Source organism: Tinamus guttatus, unplaced genomic scaffold (genome assembly GCF_059628265.1).
Source record: "Tinamus guttatus ecotype Peru unplaced genomic scaffold, ASM5962826v1 Tinamus_guttatus_pri_ptg000125l, whole genome shotgun sequence".
NCBI lineage: Eukaryota > Metazoa > Chordata > Aves > Tinamiformes > Tinamidae > Tinamus > Tinamus guttatus.
The window spans coordinates 1599694-1616426 of NW_028288659.1; the positions used below are offsets into that span (position 1 = coordinate 1599694).

Below are 16733 nucleotides of genomic sequence, written 5' to 3' on the forward strand. Positions count from 1 at the left end.
TGAATTCTCTGATTCTTCACTGAGAATCCTTTATGTCAGAGTTACAGCAACAGGACATGCCAGTTTAAAGGAAGCTTCCATGCCCACAGTCTATGCCTTGTATGCCCTGAGGAGAAGTGACTTCACTCTTCAGTCTTTCATACCTACTAAAGTTCTCCACCACACTCTTTTGTAAAAGGCACAGGAGAAATTTCAACAATATTTCTGCTTTGCTAGCACATACAGTTTGTGCTTCTTTTCTTATTTCTTTTCCTTATTGAGGTCACAGGCATGAAGAGAGGATTTTTTTCTGCATCTTAACAGATCATCTACTTCTTATTCTTTCCTCCCTGTAGATTTAATAATCCTCTGTTCAAGATATTACAATTGGAGGTTGTGGGGATGCTGCAAAGAGACAGGGATGGGTCAACAAAGTTCACCTAAATATTCTCCAGGCTCACAGTTATCAGAACTTTCATTTCATTCTAACACAGAGATGTGGGCCAGGAGTAACACCTGGGCCTGGATTTCAGCTGTTTCTAAACTTGGAGGTGAGTGTATCCTTTTTTTTAAAGGGTGTGTTTTATAGACAAGACTAGGAGCTTTCATTGCTTTACAGGAGCTTAAGTTCAGAATCACAAAGACATTTCATGCATCCAGATTTAGGGGAAATAAGAAAACATATATGATTATACGTAAAAATTAGACTATGATTTTAGAGAACATCATTGACATCATCGTTACCAACGACCTTGTAAATCAAGAGATGCAGAAGTACTGCTGTCAGTTGTTCTGGTACTGTTAGCTGGAAGAATTGGCTCTTTCTTGAATCACATGAAAAAAAAGGAGGTGAGTTTCAGATGCAGAAGCTTAGTCCTGTAAAAAAGATCAGCCAGGACTGAAAATTTTGACACACTTTCCTATAAGGACAATTTGCTGCTCCTTCTCTACAACAACTGGTGCCACCAGTTTCAGGCAGGTTAGAGAACATAAAAGTGGGGAAGTAAAGTGAAGAATAGATGACCTCTTCAATGGGAAAAGAAAGGTAACCCCAATAACAGCTGCAGCCTGCCTGTCCTATTGGCTGCTTGGTTTATCCTCTATCAACTCCTTACTTCAGGAGGAAGAAAACTGGCTGAAGAGAGACACCAAAAGAAGCTAGCATGAAGCATCTCCAAAGATATCTGTTGTACAGGTGTACCCTGAAAGCCTGAGTCTGCATCCAGGCTTTGCAAAGCCCCGTGTGCTGCATTTCTTCCTTTGCCCTTGTTGCTTCTGTTGCCCATACAGGTCCTACTCTAGAGCAGTTCAGACTGGGATTCAGCCACTCTTCTCCAAAGGGCAATAGCTCTTGCCACCTCTTGGGCTGAAGCAGTATTAATCTAATGTCAGTGAGAGCAAGTCAGTCAGCTCTCCCCACAAGGTGGGGGGCACTTCTACCAGCTATTGTTTGTTATTTGCTATAGTACTGGGTGACTCACTCATGGCTTGCAAATGTTCTCTGTGTTGTAAAGAATCCACAATCTAAAACAGAGAACATTGCTTAGTACCAGTCTCAAGACTTTCCTTCCCTTCTTTGCAACTTTAACAGCTACATCCTGTTTTCTGTGTCATAACACCTCAGAGCTGCTGGGGAAAAGGCAATGAAGCAATGACAGCTTTGGAATCAGTCTTACATCTAGCACTGGGAAATGGACACAGAAGGCTGGTAAGATAAGATAGGCTTTGGTGGGATTGATGCTTTTCATCCAGGTCACTACTGGCATCATTTTACCTACTGAACTGTATCAGTCAAGATCATCTGCAGACCCCTCTCCCCAAAATTGGACAACTACAGATCTTTTCTTCAGTAAGATGTGTTCTGTTGAACTCATCAGATGGTCGTGATGAACTCTCTGACCACACACTTGCTCATGACTTTCAGGGCAGAGAGATGAGGCAAGTATGTACTGAGAAACTGGCAAAGAAATAGAATGAGAGACACTGAGAAAGAGAGGAGGGGATGGTTTCAGCCCAAGAAAGAAAGAAGTGCCACTGCAATGGTATATGTCGAAATGCTATATGGAGAAGAAGAGTGATGAGAGAGTGATGGGAGAGAATGGATCGGGAAAATCAAGTTAAAAAAATAGCATAAATGAAATAAGAAATTGGAGAGAATAAGAATGTGTAAACAGGGGATAAGTGAGCAGGTCCCTTGGACAGAACATTCCTGTTTGTGCCAACATTCATTGGCAGTGACAGAAAAGAGGCTCTGGCCTATTATTACACATTTTCATACAGTGAGATATTAATACAAAAGGGTTTTCTCTTTGCTCTGCTCTGCAATCCTAGCTCATGCCCATGCCCATGGGAAGGTTTTTCTGCATGTTTATTTTCCAGCCATCCCCATGGGGCAGTCTCTGTTTTCAGATGCAGTAAGCTCTCCTTTTGGAAAATCATGGCTATGCTTCAGAGTACCTTCCTCTGCATTGACCCTGGTAAGCTTTCAGCTTTTCCAAGAAGAGCTGAAGAGCTTGAGCAGTTGAAGGGGAGCATGCTGTACGCTCAGGGCTCTCTCCCTGGACTCTACAGACAGGTGGTTAGCTGAGAAAAGAGGGTGAAAAATATGTTGGGACTGTTCGGAGATCATAGGAGAGCTGGAAACCATCCCCGCTTCTGGGAAGAAAGAGCTTCCTGAGGAAGAGCATCAAGATACTCACAGGATCTTAGGTTCAGTTAGATGTGAGTGCCTAACTTCCTCAGGCTCCATTCAGAGTCTGTGGCTGCAGTTGCTGGGTGGGTCTCAGGAGGTGAACTGCAGTGCAAGGATGCTGCTATTGAGAAGGGTGGAATGGGGAGTGATACAGGTGGCAGCAAGTAGGACTCTGTGGACAGAGAGGGGCATCTTGTTTCCTGACGGTAAATTCCCTAAAATAGAAGGGGAAGAATTTCTCCTTTCTGCAGAAATACCTGTTTCCTAAAGTCCTTTTCTTGTTGCTATACAAGGTGACTTGCCATTTTACTGTCTAGATGGAAAGTCAGTGCAGTGAGGAGACAGAGAAGAGAGGCTGGGCCAGTGGCTAGCAGGAAGCTGGTCTAATGAAGACACTGAGGAGGATGACATTTAAGTGGAAAACAGCAAGATTTTACCTTTCCTTTTTTCCTGCAGCATGTCACTAAGCTGTCCCTGTAAGCATGCAGTACAACTGCAACAAACCAGTTTCAGATACTGGCAAAATGCTATACTAAAGCAAGCAGAAATGCTGCATAGTGTTAGGCTGATTTCATGGATGTAAACCTCTCTTCCCAAGAGACTTGAATTTTCTGTTCTAGAGGTTTGAAGCCAGGCTTCAGGCCAGGTTGCTTTTAGTTATTAAGACTACTAAGTAAACTACCTAGATGAAAGTGGTCTGTGTCTTCAAAACTATGGAGTCTACTTAAACCTCCTTCGGGCTAATTATATGTTGAAAGCCAGCTGGCATAATTTCAAATGAGGCTGTTTGCTCTCTAGATTAAGAAATCTTATTGTGGCCACACAGTTTTGAAGTGTGTGATAGTAACTTTTAACCATCTCTGGTTAGTATTTTGGTTGTTTACACATATAGAGTGTGCCATTATGCCACTGGGAACTATATTTGTTCAGCAGTGAGAGCCAAGTGTTGCCTTTGTCATGTCCTAGGCTTCTATGTTGTTGCTTTCATGTAAACAAATTATGATGCTGTAATTATCGCCTGCATTTGGGGATTGATTGCAACCTTTCTCTTCCCCTCTTATGGAGAAAGGAGAAGGAAGGTGGTAGGTTGCCCTGTGTATACAATGGTTAGTACTACTTTACGCATCTATTTTCTGGGGTCACTGGGGAAATGGAACAGCTGCCTGCAATTTTCCAGAATGCACAATGTTAGAGAAGTAAGTAAAGACTGCACTGTTAAAAATATTGCTGTTGATACAGCTCAGCTAGGTCTTATGAGCATGATTCCGATCCTCTTAAAAATATAGCATTTAAGGCTAGATCCTCCATTGACTTTGATGGAGCCCCACTGGTGTGAGGCCCTTCAGCACCAGCCATGGCTCTGCCCAACAACACAGTGGGCTTGATTGTGTAAAGACAAAGTTCCCTTTTTCTTAGATGATCTTCCCCAGAAAGATCAATGTTTGACTACAAGGTGCAAGGCAGGAATCATTTTCATCCTTTATAGGGAAGGAAAGTTGAATGGTCCCTAGAGGCATCTGATCTTGTATGACAAGATGTGTAAGCTGCTATGACATCCTGTTTTTCAAATGGAAATGGAAAAAAGAGAAGAGAATAAGGCCCTAGGGAAGAGAAGTGGCATAAAGCTGATCAGGGTGTGAATAAAGAAGCAGTAGTGAAGGGGGGTTGGAACTTGTAAAAGTATAGCCTTGTGCTGGTAGCACAAGATTGTGATGACTGCCCCTGGATGGGGGAAAATCAGGAGATAATGCTAACTATACTTTTTCTATCCTCATCTTCAGCCATATGTCAACTCCAAAACATGGATCTGAACATACTGAGTAAACTAAAATCTGGATCAGATCTGCTTCCCTAAGGCTAGTGAATGGTGTTTGGACTGTTTGTAGTGAGGGTGGTGATCTGAGGCTCTGTTACTCTTTATGTTGAGGATGGCTGGGCCTCCCTTCCCCGGGTTTCACACAAACAATGGTCCTCTACTGGATCTCATCTGCAATGATCACAAGAGATGCAATATGTGAGATACCTGAGGCCAGAAACCAAAGTATCTCGGATACATTAAGGTCGTCTTGTGACATGGCTTCTTCACTGCTCTCAGTGATTAATTCCCTTGCTCCTCAGGAAGGAACCCAGAGCTGCAATCCAACCTATGCTCTATCACAGCATGATGAAAAAAAAAAGAGAAGACCACAGAGGTCCTTGCCTAGGTCTGCAAGTTCCAAGAGTTGTGTCCCTGGTTCAGCTCATAGGTAGAAGGCATAGGAAAGCATGGGCTCTCCTGTTGGAGAGGACTGACAGGAGAAATAAGACTTCCTCCCATTGCGGAGGCTCTGCTGCCTCCCAGCCCTGAATTCATCTCATTTTAGCAGTGAAATTCTATCTTCTGCATGATTGCACCGGCAGGCTTTTGTTAGCGAATTCGGTGATGTTCAAACCTGCCTCGGGGATGAGGAGCCAAGAGATCTGAGTCGAAGTGGCAGAAAGACTGCTGCTGAGAAGCCAAGTTTCTCTTTCCTGGGGTGCTGAGCGGGCAGTTACACTAATGCAGGATGCCATCTGTTTTTTCCTCCTCTAAAAGGTCGTGTTTACCAAACATTGCAGAGGCAAGAGGGGTCTGGGGTTAAAGTAAAAGCAATTACACCCTGCAGAGCAGGGGTCTCCTGCCCCTTCCCTGTTTACTCAGTGCTTCCAACACCTCAGCGGTAGGCGCAGGTGCGTGCGCTGCTCGATGCGGCCATACGTAACCCCCTGCAGTGACAGGCTGTGGGAGCTCCTCCGGCTCCAACCCGCGGAGACAGCACGGCAGTACAGCCTGGGGCGTCCCGTGCTGAGGTGCGGCGGGCCGCTGACACAAGGGCTGTGCTTCCTGGGCTGCGCCTGCGCTCCTGCAGCTGGTGAAACTGGAGGCATGGCTAGGAATGAAGGGGAGGGGAGTGTGCCAGGGAGGTGGCCCAGGTGTCACCCCAAGGTGTCACCCGGGCAGACATAGGAACTGTAAGAAAATCTACGTGAAAGCTACACCACCTGGCACTCCCAGCCTTGCACCATAGCTACCTTTTCCCATTCCATGGGAGCTGCCTTAGCTGTTCCAAGTCACCTCTGAAGGAGCCTCTCTCTTACTGTGAAAAAGCAGAGATCCTAGTCCTCAAGTGGCTGGAGTCAGTCTTGGCGGACCTGCCCCTCAGACAGGCAGTCAGCCAGCCCAGACTGACATCTGACAACCGTCTGCACCATGAGGACCTGTTGTGCACCAGAAACACGTGCCCCTGTAGCATGGTTCTGTAGCAGGAGAAATAACCATGTAATGATATGGGAGTTAAACAGTTCATGGGGATCATGTGTAAACTCTAGATCTGAAGTAGGGGCCTTGACTTCAGCATGTTGGACCCTGTGGCACCCGAGGCACTTGTTATTATTGCATACTCCATGTGCCTAATATACATCTCACCAAGCCTGCTTTAAGGAATGTTGAAAAGATGTTGCTCGGTTCACTCTATGCTTAAAGGCTGTTAAATTGAATTAATTTCCAGAATATTTACTGTACTGTACTGTCAAAACTATTGTACAGGTGCATGTGCCAGCATTTTTTTTTATGAGACAAGTAATATATGCTGGGATGGGTAATGAGTTTGGTTGATTACCATTAATTCCCTCTGCATAAAACTAGTGAGAAGACGGCTCAGTGCCACTGCTTTGCAAGGTGTTACGTGAATGTAGACAAAATCAGAATCTTGTTCCTATTTTTGTCCGTGTTGGGGAAAACTGTCTGAGAAAGCTGCAGCTCGGTTGTCAGGGCATGATTTGCCAAGATCAAGTTCCAAGTTCCCTGCCTCCCTGGCAGGAGGGATTTTTTGCCTTCCATCATTTTCTGCATGCTCCCAGACAGTCTGCCTCCAAGTCACCCTAAACCCCAAACTTTAAAGCAAATCAGTAGCAATTCTTTTGAGCTCAGACCCCAGCGTGTCAGAAATCTCTGAACCTTGAAAAGATCCCATAGAATGCTAACAAGCCTGCCACAGCCATTTTTCGTTGAATTCCGATCAACCCATTCACCATATGTTAATGGTATCCTCAGGGAACACTAAAATGAAATAAACTGAAAAGGCACTTTGCACCCTGCTAAGTCAGCTTTTCTTTTTTTTTTTTTTTTTTTTTTTTTCCTCTTTGAGCAAGGAGAGAAGGGAGAGGACAAGGGGATGCTGGAATGTCCTAAGACAGATGGAGGACACATTCTTGCAGACTTGGGATCTGGACTCCATATTCTTGGCTCTTGCTAGTGACCTCGTTTTCTAATTCTCCAAATGGTGTCTTCTAAGTGATTTTATTCTGACCTCTCTAAGGCTTTGAAGTCTCATATGACTCTCAGGCTGTGGTAATGCTAATTGCTTACAGCACTTTAGAGCAGCATACAGACAATAACCAACTGATCTGTGTTAAGAGGCTCCATGAAAAAGATTCATAAATTATTGTGGTACTTCAGCACTAATCCATATAATTAGTCTTTACCACAGTTACAGGGCACCCTTCACCGCTGTCTTCTTCTGGAGTGGCACTAAGAGAAAGTGAGCTGTGCCTGCAAAGTACTTTTGTAACAGCTCACACCCTTAGCTTCCTCTGATCCAGTCAGCTGGATCTTTGCATCACTAGTGCCTCTGCCAACAGGGTATCTGAGCACGCTCTTCTTGAGTGACTAGTTGCTTGTAGCTCTACCTAGATCCAGATGACTCATTACTGGTTTTGTTACTCTGTGATTTTTCTTATTTATCTTAATTATTTTTTCTTTTTGTAGTTGAACAGAAGCAAAAATACATGTCTTGTGTCTTTGGACCACATGGGAGCTGTATAGCTATGGAACTGTCAGTTAGAAAGCTCAGTTTCCATTTCTCACAGGCCTAGGGTTTATTGTGAAGACCTCTCTTGTTCTCGAGAAGAGTAGCTCTCCTGGCTTTAGAGCCCCGTTTAGTCACTCAGCTACCCTGTAAACATCTCTTCAAGAGCCCTGAAAATTACTGCTTGAAGCATGAACTGATTATGGTATTTGACATTTTGGGCAAGGGAGTGGAATGTCTGGAGCATCCAAGTTCTGTACTCCTGCCTATAGATCTAGCTTGAAAACGTGTGGAAACATTTGGGATTTGGGGATTGCATGCTCTTTTTCCAGCCGTCAGGCATGGGAATACTCACATCTTACTGTCAGGATCCTATAAATAACCATGGTACAGCTCCATAGTTAGTAGCTTGCCTCACTGCAAACATGTTTTCAGTAAGAGGGAGGTAGGAAGGAGGATGCTAGGCAGTGTACCATCTTAGTGGTGTTAGAACTGAGAAACAATCAAATCTCATCCAGAGAAGAGGATGACACAAGAGCTCTGTACAGATAAAGGGAGCTGATGCTACCGGGAAGGGGCCGTGGGCATCTCTGGTTGAGAAATCAGGATCAAGTCTCATTGATTTGGACTTTAGATTTCCATAATATCAGCGGAGGAAAAAAAAAAAAAAAAAAGGCAGTCTGGGGAAAAAACTCTCCACAATACCACAATACCATTTTTCCTCCTCCTCGCACTACATCTTTCTCCTTAAACAAAATCTTCCTGAGGAATCTGCACACAGAAGCTAAATCCTTGAAGCTCGATTTGCCTGTGCTGGACACTGTCAAAAATACGTACTGATGGCCAAATTAATAGTCTCAGTGCGAACTTTCTTAGCACTGTGCTTCCTGGAAACAAACACTAAGATTTAAACCAGAATCCTGATATGCCTGTTTTGAAATATGCTTCTTGCTAGATTAGCTGTCATGTTTCATTTAAGCCCTGGGACAGATTGTCTATGGTCACCATCTTTGTTAACAAAACTGTTTTCTATCTGCAGCACCTATATGAGAGTTAGCACTGCAAAAGCAACAGGAGATACCTGAAACATTAGACAGATGTGTTTTCTACAGCAGATGAAACCCACTTGTAATAATAACTAATCTAGTTGCTATGGGTCATAAAAGTCATGAAGGAATATCTAGAAAGAACAAAACAGCTGCATTTGTAGTCTTCATCTTTTAACTGATTGCAAGCGATTTACATTAACATTGCAACTTTCAATCAAACAGAATTCAAAGCACATTGACAACCTTTCCTACCTGATTGCACAACCAGCAGAAAATTGCTTCATTTATCATGCAAAGGAAGCTGTAAAGTATGTGGAAGACGGTGGCATATGACACTTTAGGACAGCAAGCAAAGAATTCTGATTACAGTTGAAACTGCAGGGGTGATGCTGGGAAACAAAACTAAATTAACCTATTTGGAGTTTGGCCAGGACATTGGGCCTCACACCTTAGACTCTGCATGAGATTTTTAATTATCACAAATGGCTGGAATTTTTTTCTCATCCAAGAGACAGAACATGGAATTACTCCATGTCTCTCCTTTTACTCAGGATATTTGATTGCACATTGACAAGAGAATAGCAACAGTATCCCCGTAATTTACTTACAAGAGCACCCTGAAGCACCTCAGATTTTGCCTCAGATATCTTACATGTTGGAATTTCTATCCTAGCTCTACCTGTTTTTCTTATTTTTTTTCTATTACTGTGGTTACAATAGTCCTTGAGACTCTCACTTACTAACAAAAATTGTCCTCTACCAATAGAGATCACCTGTGTCACTGATGGCAGAGGGAAGGGATGAGGATCATTCAGGTTGTAGTCTCTATTTCACTGCAGTATCTGATTGGATCTTCAGCAATGTGCACCATCTTCCATACAGGGGCTTCAACCATGTTCATCTATTGGAGAACAGAGAAGAGACCTCACCACAACATTTCTTTGGAAACAAATTTAAAGTGGGAATGAACTTGGAAGAAAAAAAAATGGTTGTTGCTGGAACCACAGGGCTGCAATGCTAACCTTCAGGCTGCTAAGCAAACTCTGTCTCATTCCTTTTCCTGTTGCTTATAAGTCACTGAAGTTTCCCATATCAAGCTGATATTTCCTGGGTTCTGTCTCTGGCCGAAAGGTGAAGTAGGTGTGTTTTGTTTTGGGTATTTTTTTTTTCTCTCCACCAAGTAAAAATTATTGAGCTTCAAAAAGAATGGAGATAACTATTTCCACTTTAGCAAGAGTATTTGCTATTGCTTTGTGAACAGCTCCACAGCCAAACCAGCAGGGGGTTAAAAAGTTTATATTTAGCATAGAAACATCTAGCGGAAAAATGCCTTTGAGTGATTCTGAAATCTGATTTTGATTTGACCGAGTTTTAACCCTCAGAAAATTCCACACCGCATAAGCACAATACTGGCTACATGGGTGTTTTCCCTGGGCTCAGAAAGGTGGAGGAGGAAGGCAAGGTTATATGTGTATGTGTGCTTGGCTGACGTCTTTATCCTAACAAAGTGTCTTTAGGGGTTTCAGTTATGCAATGCAAACAGAAGCACTGAGGATAATGGTTATTTTCAGACATATGTAACTGCAGGTGTGCTCCTAGGGCTTGCACTCTCAGGACCTTGCTGTGTCTTGAGGCGTATTCTGAGTGCCTGCTGAGGTTAAAGAAGGCTCCTGGGCATGTTGGGTTTGTCCATGCAAGGTACAGAGTTCAGGGGGCAAAGCATAAGATCCTTCATAAGGTTGGAAGGAAGGGCGTCAACACTGTTGTGCCTCAAATGCTGCAGATTATTGGAGATGTCTCTCCTCAGGATCCCCTGAAGGAAGACAGGGAGGCAAGGCCAGCCTTCGGAGCCCCTTGTGTACCAGGCCACTTAAAAGGCCTGGGGCACTTAATAGTTTTCATTTTGCAGGTCAGCAGAACTCACACTACTTACAGATCCCGTCTGGCCTCGCAGTAAGCAGTGACAAAGCCCATTCTGAGAGGCCTCAGGGCCATGCAATGGAGGATGCTGGGTTGTCATTCCTACATGATGCTGAAACTGCAAGAGCAAATGGGATCTGCAAGGATGTGTGGAAAATGGGGCTGTGCTCACACCTGTCCTTGCAAATGGCCCTGCATTGAGCAGGTAGTTGGAGTAGGTATGTCATCTCCAGCCCTTTTTTCTGAACTGAATTGTTCTATAGTTCTATAAAGCCTGCTCTCTTTTTCTGCTATATTAGCTGCACATGCAAGATATCCTGCCATAATGAATGTTACATGCTCATATTCTGAACTCCATGGGAGAGGAAACCGAACAGCCAGTATGCACTGGAGGGGGCATAAAGCCTCACAGAGCTATAGGTCTCAGTCCTGCAAAAACTCGTGCGCACACTTCATGTTCTACCATGAGCACTCTGGCAGCAGTGGAGGGCCTCAGAATAGTACAGCTAAGCACGTGTGTGAGTGTTCAGAGGGCCATCGTGTCAGGGAACATTTTCTGGCATTTACAGTCCTTTCATGCTCTCGGGGAAGTCAACCAACACTCCTGCCCACTGCCTGAGGTCCTGACCTGCCCTGAAGAAAGTCTGCACAGAACGATGTGCGCTGCGGCCTTGGCTCAGCTGAGCAGTGTGGGACATGCTGAAGTGCTTTGCTGTATCAGAGTCTGAGTCTAGCTGAAATTGCTCTGTAGGGCACAGTCCAGTTCCCACTGAGATGGTTGTGAGGTTTTTGGTATGCGCTCAATGAGAACATGATCAAACCTATGTTCACTTGGTTATGCCTTTAGCTGAGCATGAAAATGACTGCACTGATGGTTAAGATGAGAATGGATAGAACAGAGGCTTCCAATAAAAGTGTAGCAGTAAGGGCAAAGTCTCTTATTAATGTTGCCTGAGTTGTGGACAGACATGGAACAAAAGCAGTTAAAAATGAATGCATGATATACACGTGTGCCTTCTGGTGCAGGAAAGTAATAGGGTAAAGAACAAGGAGAGGTTTTATAAGATGTACAACATATAATGACAGTTTTATGTCTCATTTTAGAAGGGGCTTCTGATTTGTGTCTATGCAACTATGTCATTTTAATATACTTTTGACAAAGTTGTTTATGTAGCATTTATGCAAGAGACTAGTTTCTTCCATGAATTTGTTTTTCTAACTCTAACTGGTGGCTACATGAATGAGTGTAAAAGTAGAACTTTTCTACCTTTAAATCTTTCTTCCTTAGTTCTGAAGTTGGGGTTTTGTGTTTGTGACCCTCATCAAAGGGTCCTTTCTGAAAGAGTATTTATAAATTTGATTTTTTAAGTCTTTTGAAAGGAAGAGGAAGAGCTGCCATTGGAAAGAACAAACTTCATTTTAAAGTACTAGTAAGTATTCAAAAGTGCTGTGATGCTTAGGAAGTAAAGTCCATTTACAGGTGTCAAACTTGGACTTTTACATGCCTACAGCACTTTTGAAAATGAAACTTAAATGCTTCTAAGTGATTGGGGCACTACTGAAAACTGTATCTGATTTCCCTCACTCTGCTCTGACACCAACACTAACTGTACAGATACACAGCTCTATCTGACTTATAAGGTGCAGGAGAACGCGGAGTCCACTCCAACTGGCCTGCACATTCTTGGGAATCACAGATTATTCCTCTGTAGCCACTGGAAAGAAACTGATGTAACATAAGAGGAAAAAAAAACCAAACAAGTGGGCCAATAGTTCAGACAGTACCCCAGGATAAAAGAATTCTTGAAATTGGACAATTTCATGAAACATTTGACAAGAAAGATTAACAAAAGACTTCCTCACCTCTTAAGTGTATCAGACATATGCAAATCATGTCAGCTCTCTTAGAGTGCACTGTTAGACCCTGGTTTCCTACAATTATTCCTGTGGCTGACAGGAGGAAAGGGTGTTTTCCTTTCCCCATGAGATTTCAGTGGCACAGCAATCTGCCCTGTCGATCAGAAAGAACCAACCTATTTTGTAGAAGCTCTGCAGCCTACCATGACTCCGCTACAGACATACTTTAAAGAGTCAGTATCTCAGGGCACACTAGATGTTTCTGCTATATCTTTATACTCTCTGCACTCCAAAAGTTCCTCTAGAAACTTTGGAATTTTTGGCTGCCCTGTACTATTTCCCTCATGCCCTTAAAACTCCGTGGGAAAACTGGATTCCTGAGGTCTGGGCACCAGGATGGGACCCCAGGACACGCAGGGAGTTGGCATGCGAGGCACAGAGGTGACTGCCAGCTGCCACCTGCTTCAGGAAGCAGAAGAGGGATCCTTAGGCCGTGACAACCTCTTTGGCCCCTCACCTTCTGCTGCAGCACCTTGAGTGGAGGCAGCTGCGCAGCTCAAGGGAGTTGCAGTGTTTGCAGCACAGGTGCCTGCTCTTTGGGAGGGAGGGATCACAACTCTGACTGCATCAATGTACAGTCTTGATTCGTCTCTGAAAGACACCCTTTCCAACCCCAGGCTCCCTAAACATTTAAAATGCAGAGCAGTGAATGAATATAGCAGACAATAATAAAAATAATCATAAATAATACAAATAATAATAATTAAAAAAAAACAAATAAAAAAGCAAAACATTGCATTTTGTTCACAGTGATGATCCCTGCGGTTCCACAAGCAAGAAAGCCGGGTGTGAAACGGAGGATCCGAAGGAGACCGGCAGACACAGTGGCCAGGAAGGCAGGTCCGACACCCAGACGCTAAAAGCCCAGCATGCGGAGCTCCAAGAAGAGCAGGCAGCGGGGTGTTCCCCGCTGGTGCAGAAGGCGAGCCTCCACCACACGGGCTCCCCAGTGAGAGTGCAGCGCAGCAAAGGGACGGCCTCGTGTTCCCATGCAGCTGCCTCCGATTATGAGCTCTCCCTTGACCTAAAGAATAAACAGGTACAGAGGCTTCCTACTCAGGCTGTGGGAGAAGGGGATGGGGTGGATGGGACTGCATTCACGCTGTGGTGGACCATATCTCTGCAAGTACTTTAGGTTCCCATTCACCTCGAGCACTTTTCCCACCTGAGCAGGCCTGGTCCTTTGGCTCTGTGGGGCTGGTGGAGGAAATAACTTCCCCACTTCTGCCTGCCAGTCCTTCACCTAACCCCACCAGGCTCTGCTCATCATTGCTTGTGTTCTGTGGTCTAAAATGGACCCAGTTGCTCAGGTGCGACTGTAGGGTTAGAGATGCGTTGTGGGCAGCCAGATGCATGGTGCCAGCAGGGCTCCCAGCAACTCACTGTCTCCAGTCAGAGATCTTCAGGTGCTCTCTTGCTCTCTTGGACCACTCTGGGCAGGCTCCATGCTCTCATCCTCATTAGCCTCTTCAAACCACGAGCTTTTTGGGGAAGTGGGGTTGACTCAATAGTTGACCTGTACAGAGTCTACTATGGTCTCAATATATCACTGTCATTCAACCCATCAATGGATTTTTGAGAGACAGGCAGGTTCACCAGGCTGGGAGAAAATAATCCATTCCAAACCGTGAGCCCATCATCCTATGCCTCAGGCTGCAGTTCGGCTCCAGAGCGCTGTGTCTGGCCATCCCTAGTCGGGCAGATGTAGCTTTTGGCAGGGGGATAGCCAAACTGGGGCTAACGGGAGCCAGCTTCCTTGCTCAAAGACAGTGGTGGAACGTGCCCCCCACTCTGCCTCTTTGCAGGTGACAGGCCAGGAGAACTGTTCTGCAAAGAAAAATACTAAGAATTGATTCTGATTTTCCCTGAAATGGTAGCTCAACCAACCTATCCCTACAGGATAGGAGATGGAGAGTACAAACAAGTGGTAGTAACAGTGTGTGGACTGTGTTCAGTGGGAGCATTCAGAGGGAGTTGTGTTATTGCACATGAAGATGAAGGAACAGTGGTCTCAGCTAACAAGGTTCCCACAGAAGAAACTGCTGTTCCTGTGTGCTACTTCCCCCAAGGTATTGCTGCTGTCCCAAAACAGACACATCAGACCAGTGGTCCACTAAATTCCCAAGCAGCAAAAAGGCCTTACTTCTTTAGCTCTGTCGTTATCAAGTACTGCATTCTCAACTTGACTTGGACAGAATTCTTGCTTCGCACTGATGAAACAAACAGGAAAGACTAATTAACTGCCTTCACAATCTAATGTGACATATCCTCAGGGTGGGCCAGATCTTGGCTGGTATATACAGGCTTAGTCTCCTTGATGCCCTTGAGCTCTGCTGGTTTGTCCTGGGGAGTGTCTGCCCTGTGATATTTTAAGGTCATGTTGTCCTATGACTGTTCTTGCAGCAGAGGCCAGACCTGCCCTGGATGCATGTGAGACAGAGAGATGTTAGCTGCTTGTTCATTACATTTTGGTGCCCTGCAGTACTGTCCTTGCAGGGACCTTGCCTATCTCATAGGTGCATGTGCTTTTCTCACAGCTAAAGGGGGACTGCAATATGGGTGCTCCTGAGCCTGATGGTTTCCTCAGTGAATTGCCTCCTGCTCTGGAGATTTTCAGGGAGGGAAGAGCATTAATTCTTCCACTTTTACATTCTGTTGTATCTGTTTTTAATAGGGGTTCCTATTGATTTATTTGTCGAATAGATGCTGTTGAAGGGGAATTAAGGTGGTAGGATCCTCACAGCACTATCCCAACATTTACCCTGTCATAGCACATAGGACTGTTAAGTACAGTTAGTATGTAACAAACAGGTGAAAGGAGAATTTTTAGCCCTGCAGTGCAGCTTTGAAGTGGGGCTGAGTGCTGGTAAGAAAGGAGGGCAGCACAGAGCTACCTCTGCAGTCCTTGGAGGTGCAACTCATTTAGCAGCATTTGCTTCTCAGCACAGCACTGAGGTGCTGGTGCAGGAGGTCATGGCTCTGCTTGCTGTCCATTCCACGAGAATGAGTGTGCTGACAGTGCTCATAGCAGAAGCACACCATGCTGCAAAGCTGGAAGGGTAACTCTGATCCTGAAGGCTCTTCTCCCTGAGTTCTGCTGGAGAGCAGAGAGTGGAGAGGACCACAGAATAGAGCAGCACACTCAGTAGTACATGGTCCCTACTGACACTGTGCTGAAAGGCTGGCAGATGTCCCTGCTATGAAGGAAAATGTCTCATTAACACATGGTCATTATAACAAAGCTCTTCTGTTGTGAGAGGCGAGGGAGAGGAAGTTAAGCAAGGATGATAGAATAGTTGTATTCTCCATATTTTGTTTTCTTCCATTGTATACGTTGACTTGCGCAACTTAGATTCTGTTACTGAACATGATTCTCCTCAGCTAATACTGAGGCATGCAGCCTCGCTGAGGTGTGCACCTCAGATTTATGGCCACATCCAGGTCTGGCATTTGGGCTTGCCTTGGACTAGACGTGTTAAATCTCCCTCCATGTGCAACCTTGTAAGGCAATGGGTATTTCCCAGTCATTTCCAATTCAGTCACAAGGCCTGAGTTGCATAGACTGAGTGTTCATGTTGAGAGACAGAAACTTATTAGGCTACTTATTCTTTAAAATACACCCATATTTTCCCTTCTGCTTTTGTCTTTGTTTGGCTCTGGCTGTCAGATCATTTCCCAGAGAAAAGTAGTTTTAAATAGGCAATTACTTGTGATTCATAGGGTTTATCAGGAGTAAGAGCAGGCCAATCATGTCTGGCCTTTCTCATCTCTCAAATGGGAAGAGAGGGTTCCTTCAGCAACCCAGACATACATCTCTATTACCTGTAACTGCTGTGATATGTTAATGGGTGCCCTTCCCCATCTTGAGATGGGAAAGACAGGCCAACAGTTGTATGAATTCCTTAATTCCTCTGGAATGCCAGTTATCTTGGCCTGATAGCAAATGTGAATTCTCAGGCTTGAGTAAACAGTGTAAATGGCTGGGCCTATGTTAAGGGGAGAGAGACAAAGACCTACAGAGCAAGGGTTAGGAGAACACAGGGATGTGGGTTGCTGCTCTTTACTTTGCTAATGACCTCAAACATAGAATCACAGAATCATTTAGAGTTGGAAAAGACCTTTGGGGTCACTGAGTCCAACTGTAAGCCCCTCAACACCATGCCTGCTAAACCATGTCCCTAAGTGCCTCATCTACACTTTTCTTGAACACTGCCAGGGACAGTGACTTCACAACTTCTCTGGGCAGCCTGTTCCAATGCTTGACTACTCTTTCCATGTAGAATTTTTTCGTAATATCCAACCTGAACCTCCCCTAGTGCAACTTGAGGCCATTTCCTCTTGTTCTATCTG

At 44.6% G+C, this 16733-nt stretch overlaps 1 protein-coding gene across 3 annotated transcripts in view; it reads left to right on the forward strand.

Annotated features, from left to right (window-relative positions):
• IQSEC3 (IQ motif and Sec7 domain ArfGEF 3) overlaps window positions 1-16733 on the forward strand; it is a 99500-nt gene that overhangs the window by 53105 nt on the left and 29662 nt on the right. For 2 of the 3 annotated variants that reach the window (XM_010211177.2, XM_010211179.2), the window contains exon 1: window positions 13313-13422. Coding sequence is in view for 1 of the 3 variants with exons in the window: in XM_088521552.1 (XP_088377678.1) it covers window positions 13134-13422 (289 nt within the window). In the remaining 2 variants the exon portion in view is untranslated. Of the gene's footprint in view, window positions 1-13133; window positions 13423-16733 lie in introns of those variants that run through there. The other variant, XM_088521552.1, reaches the window with a different exon arrangement.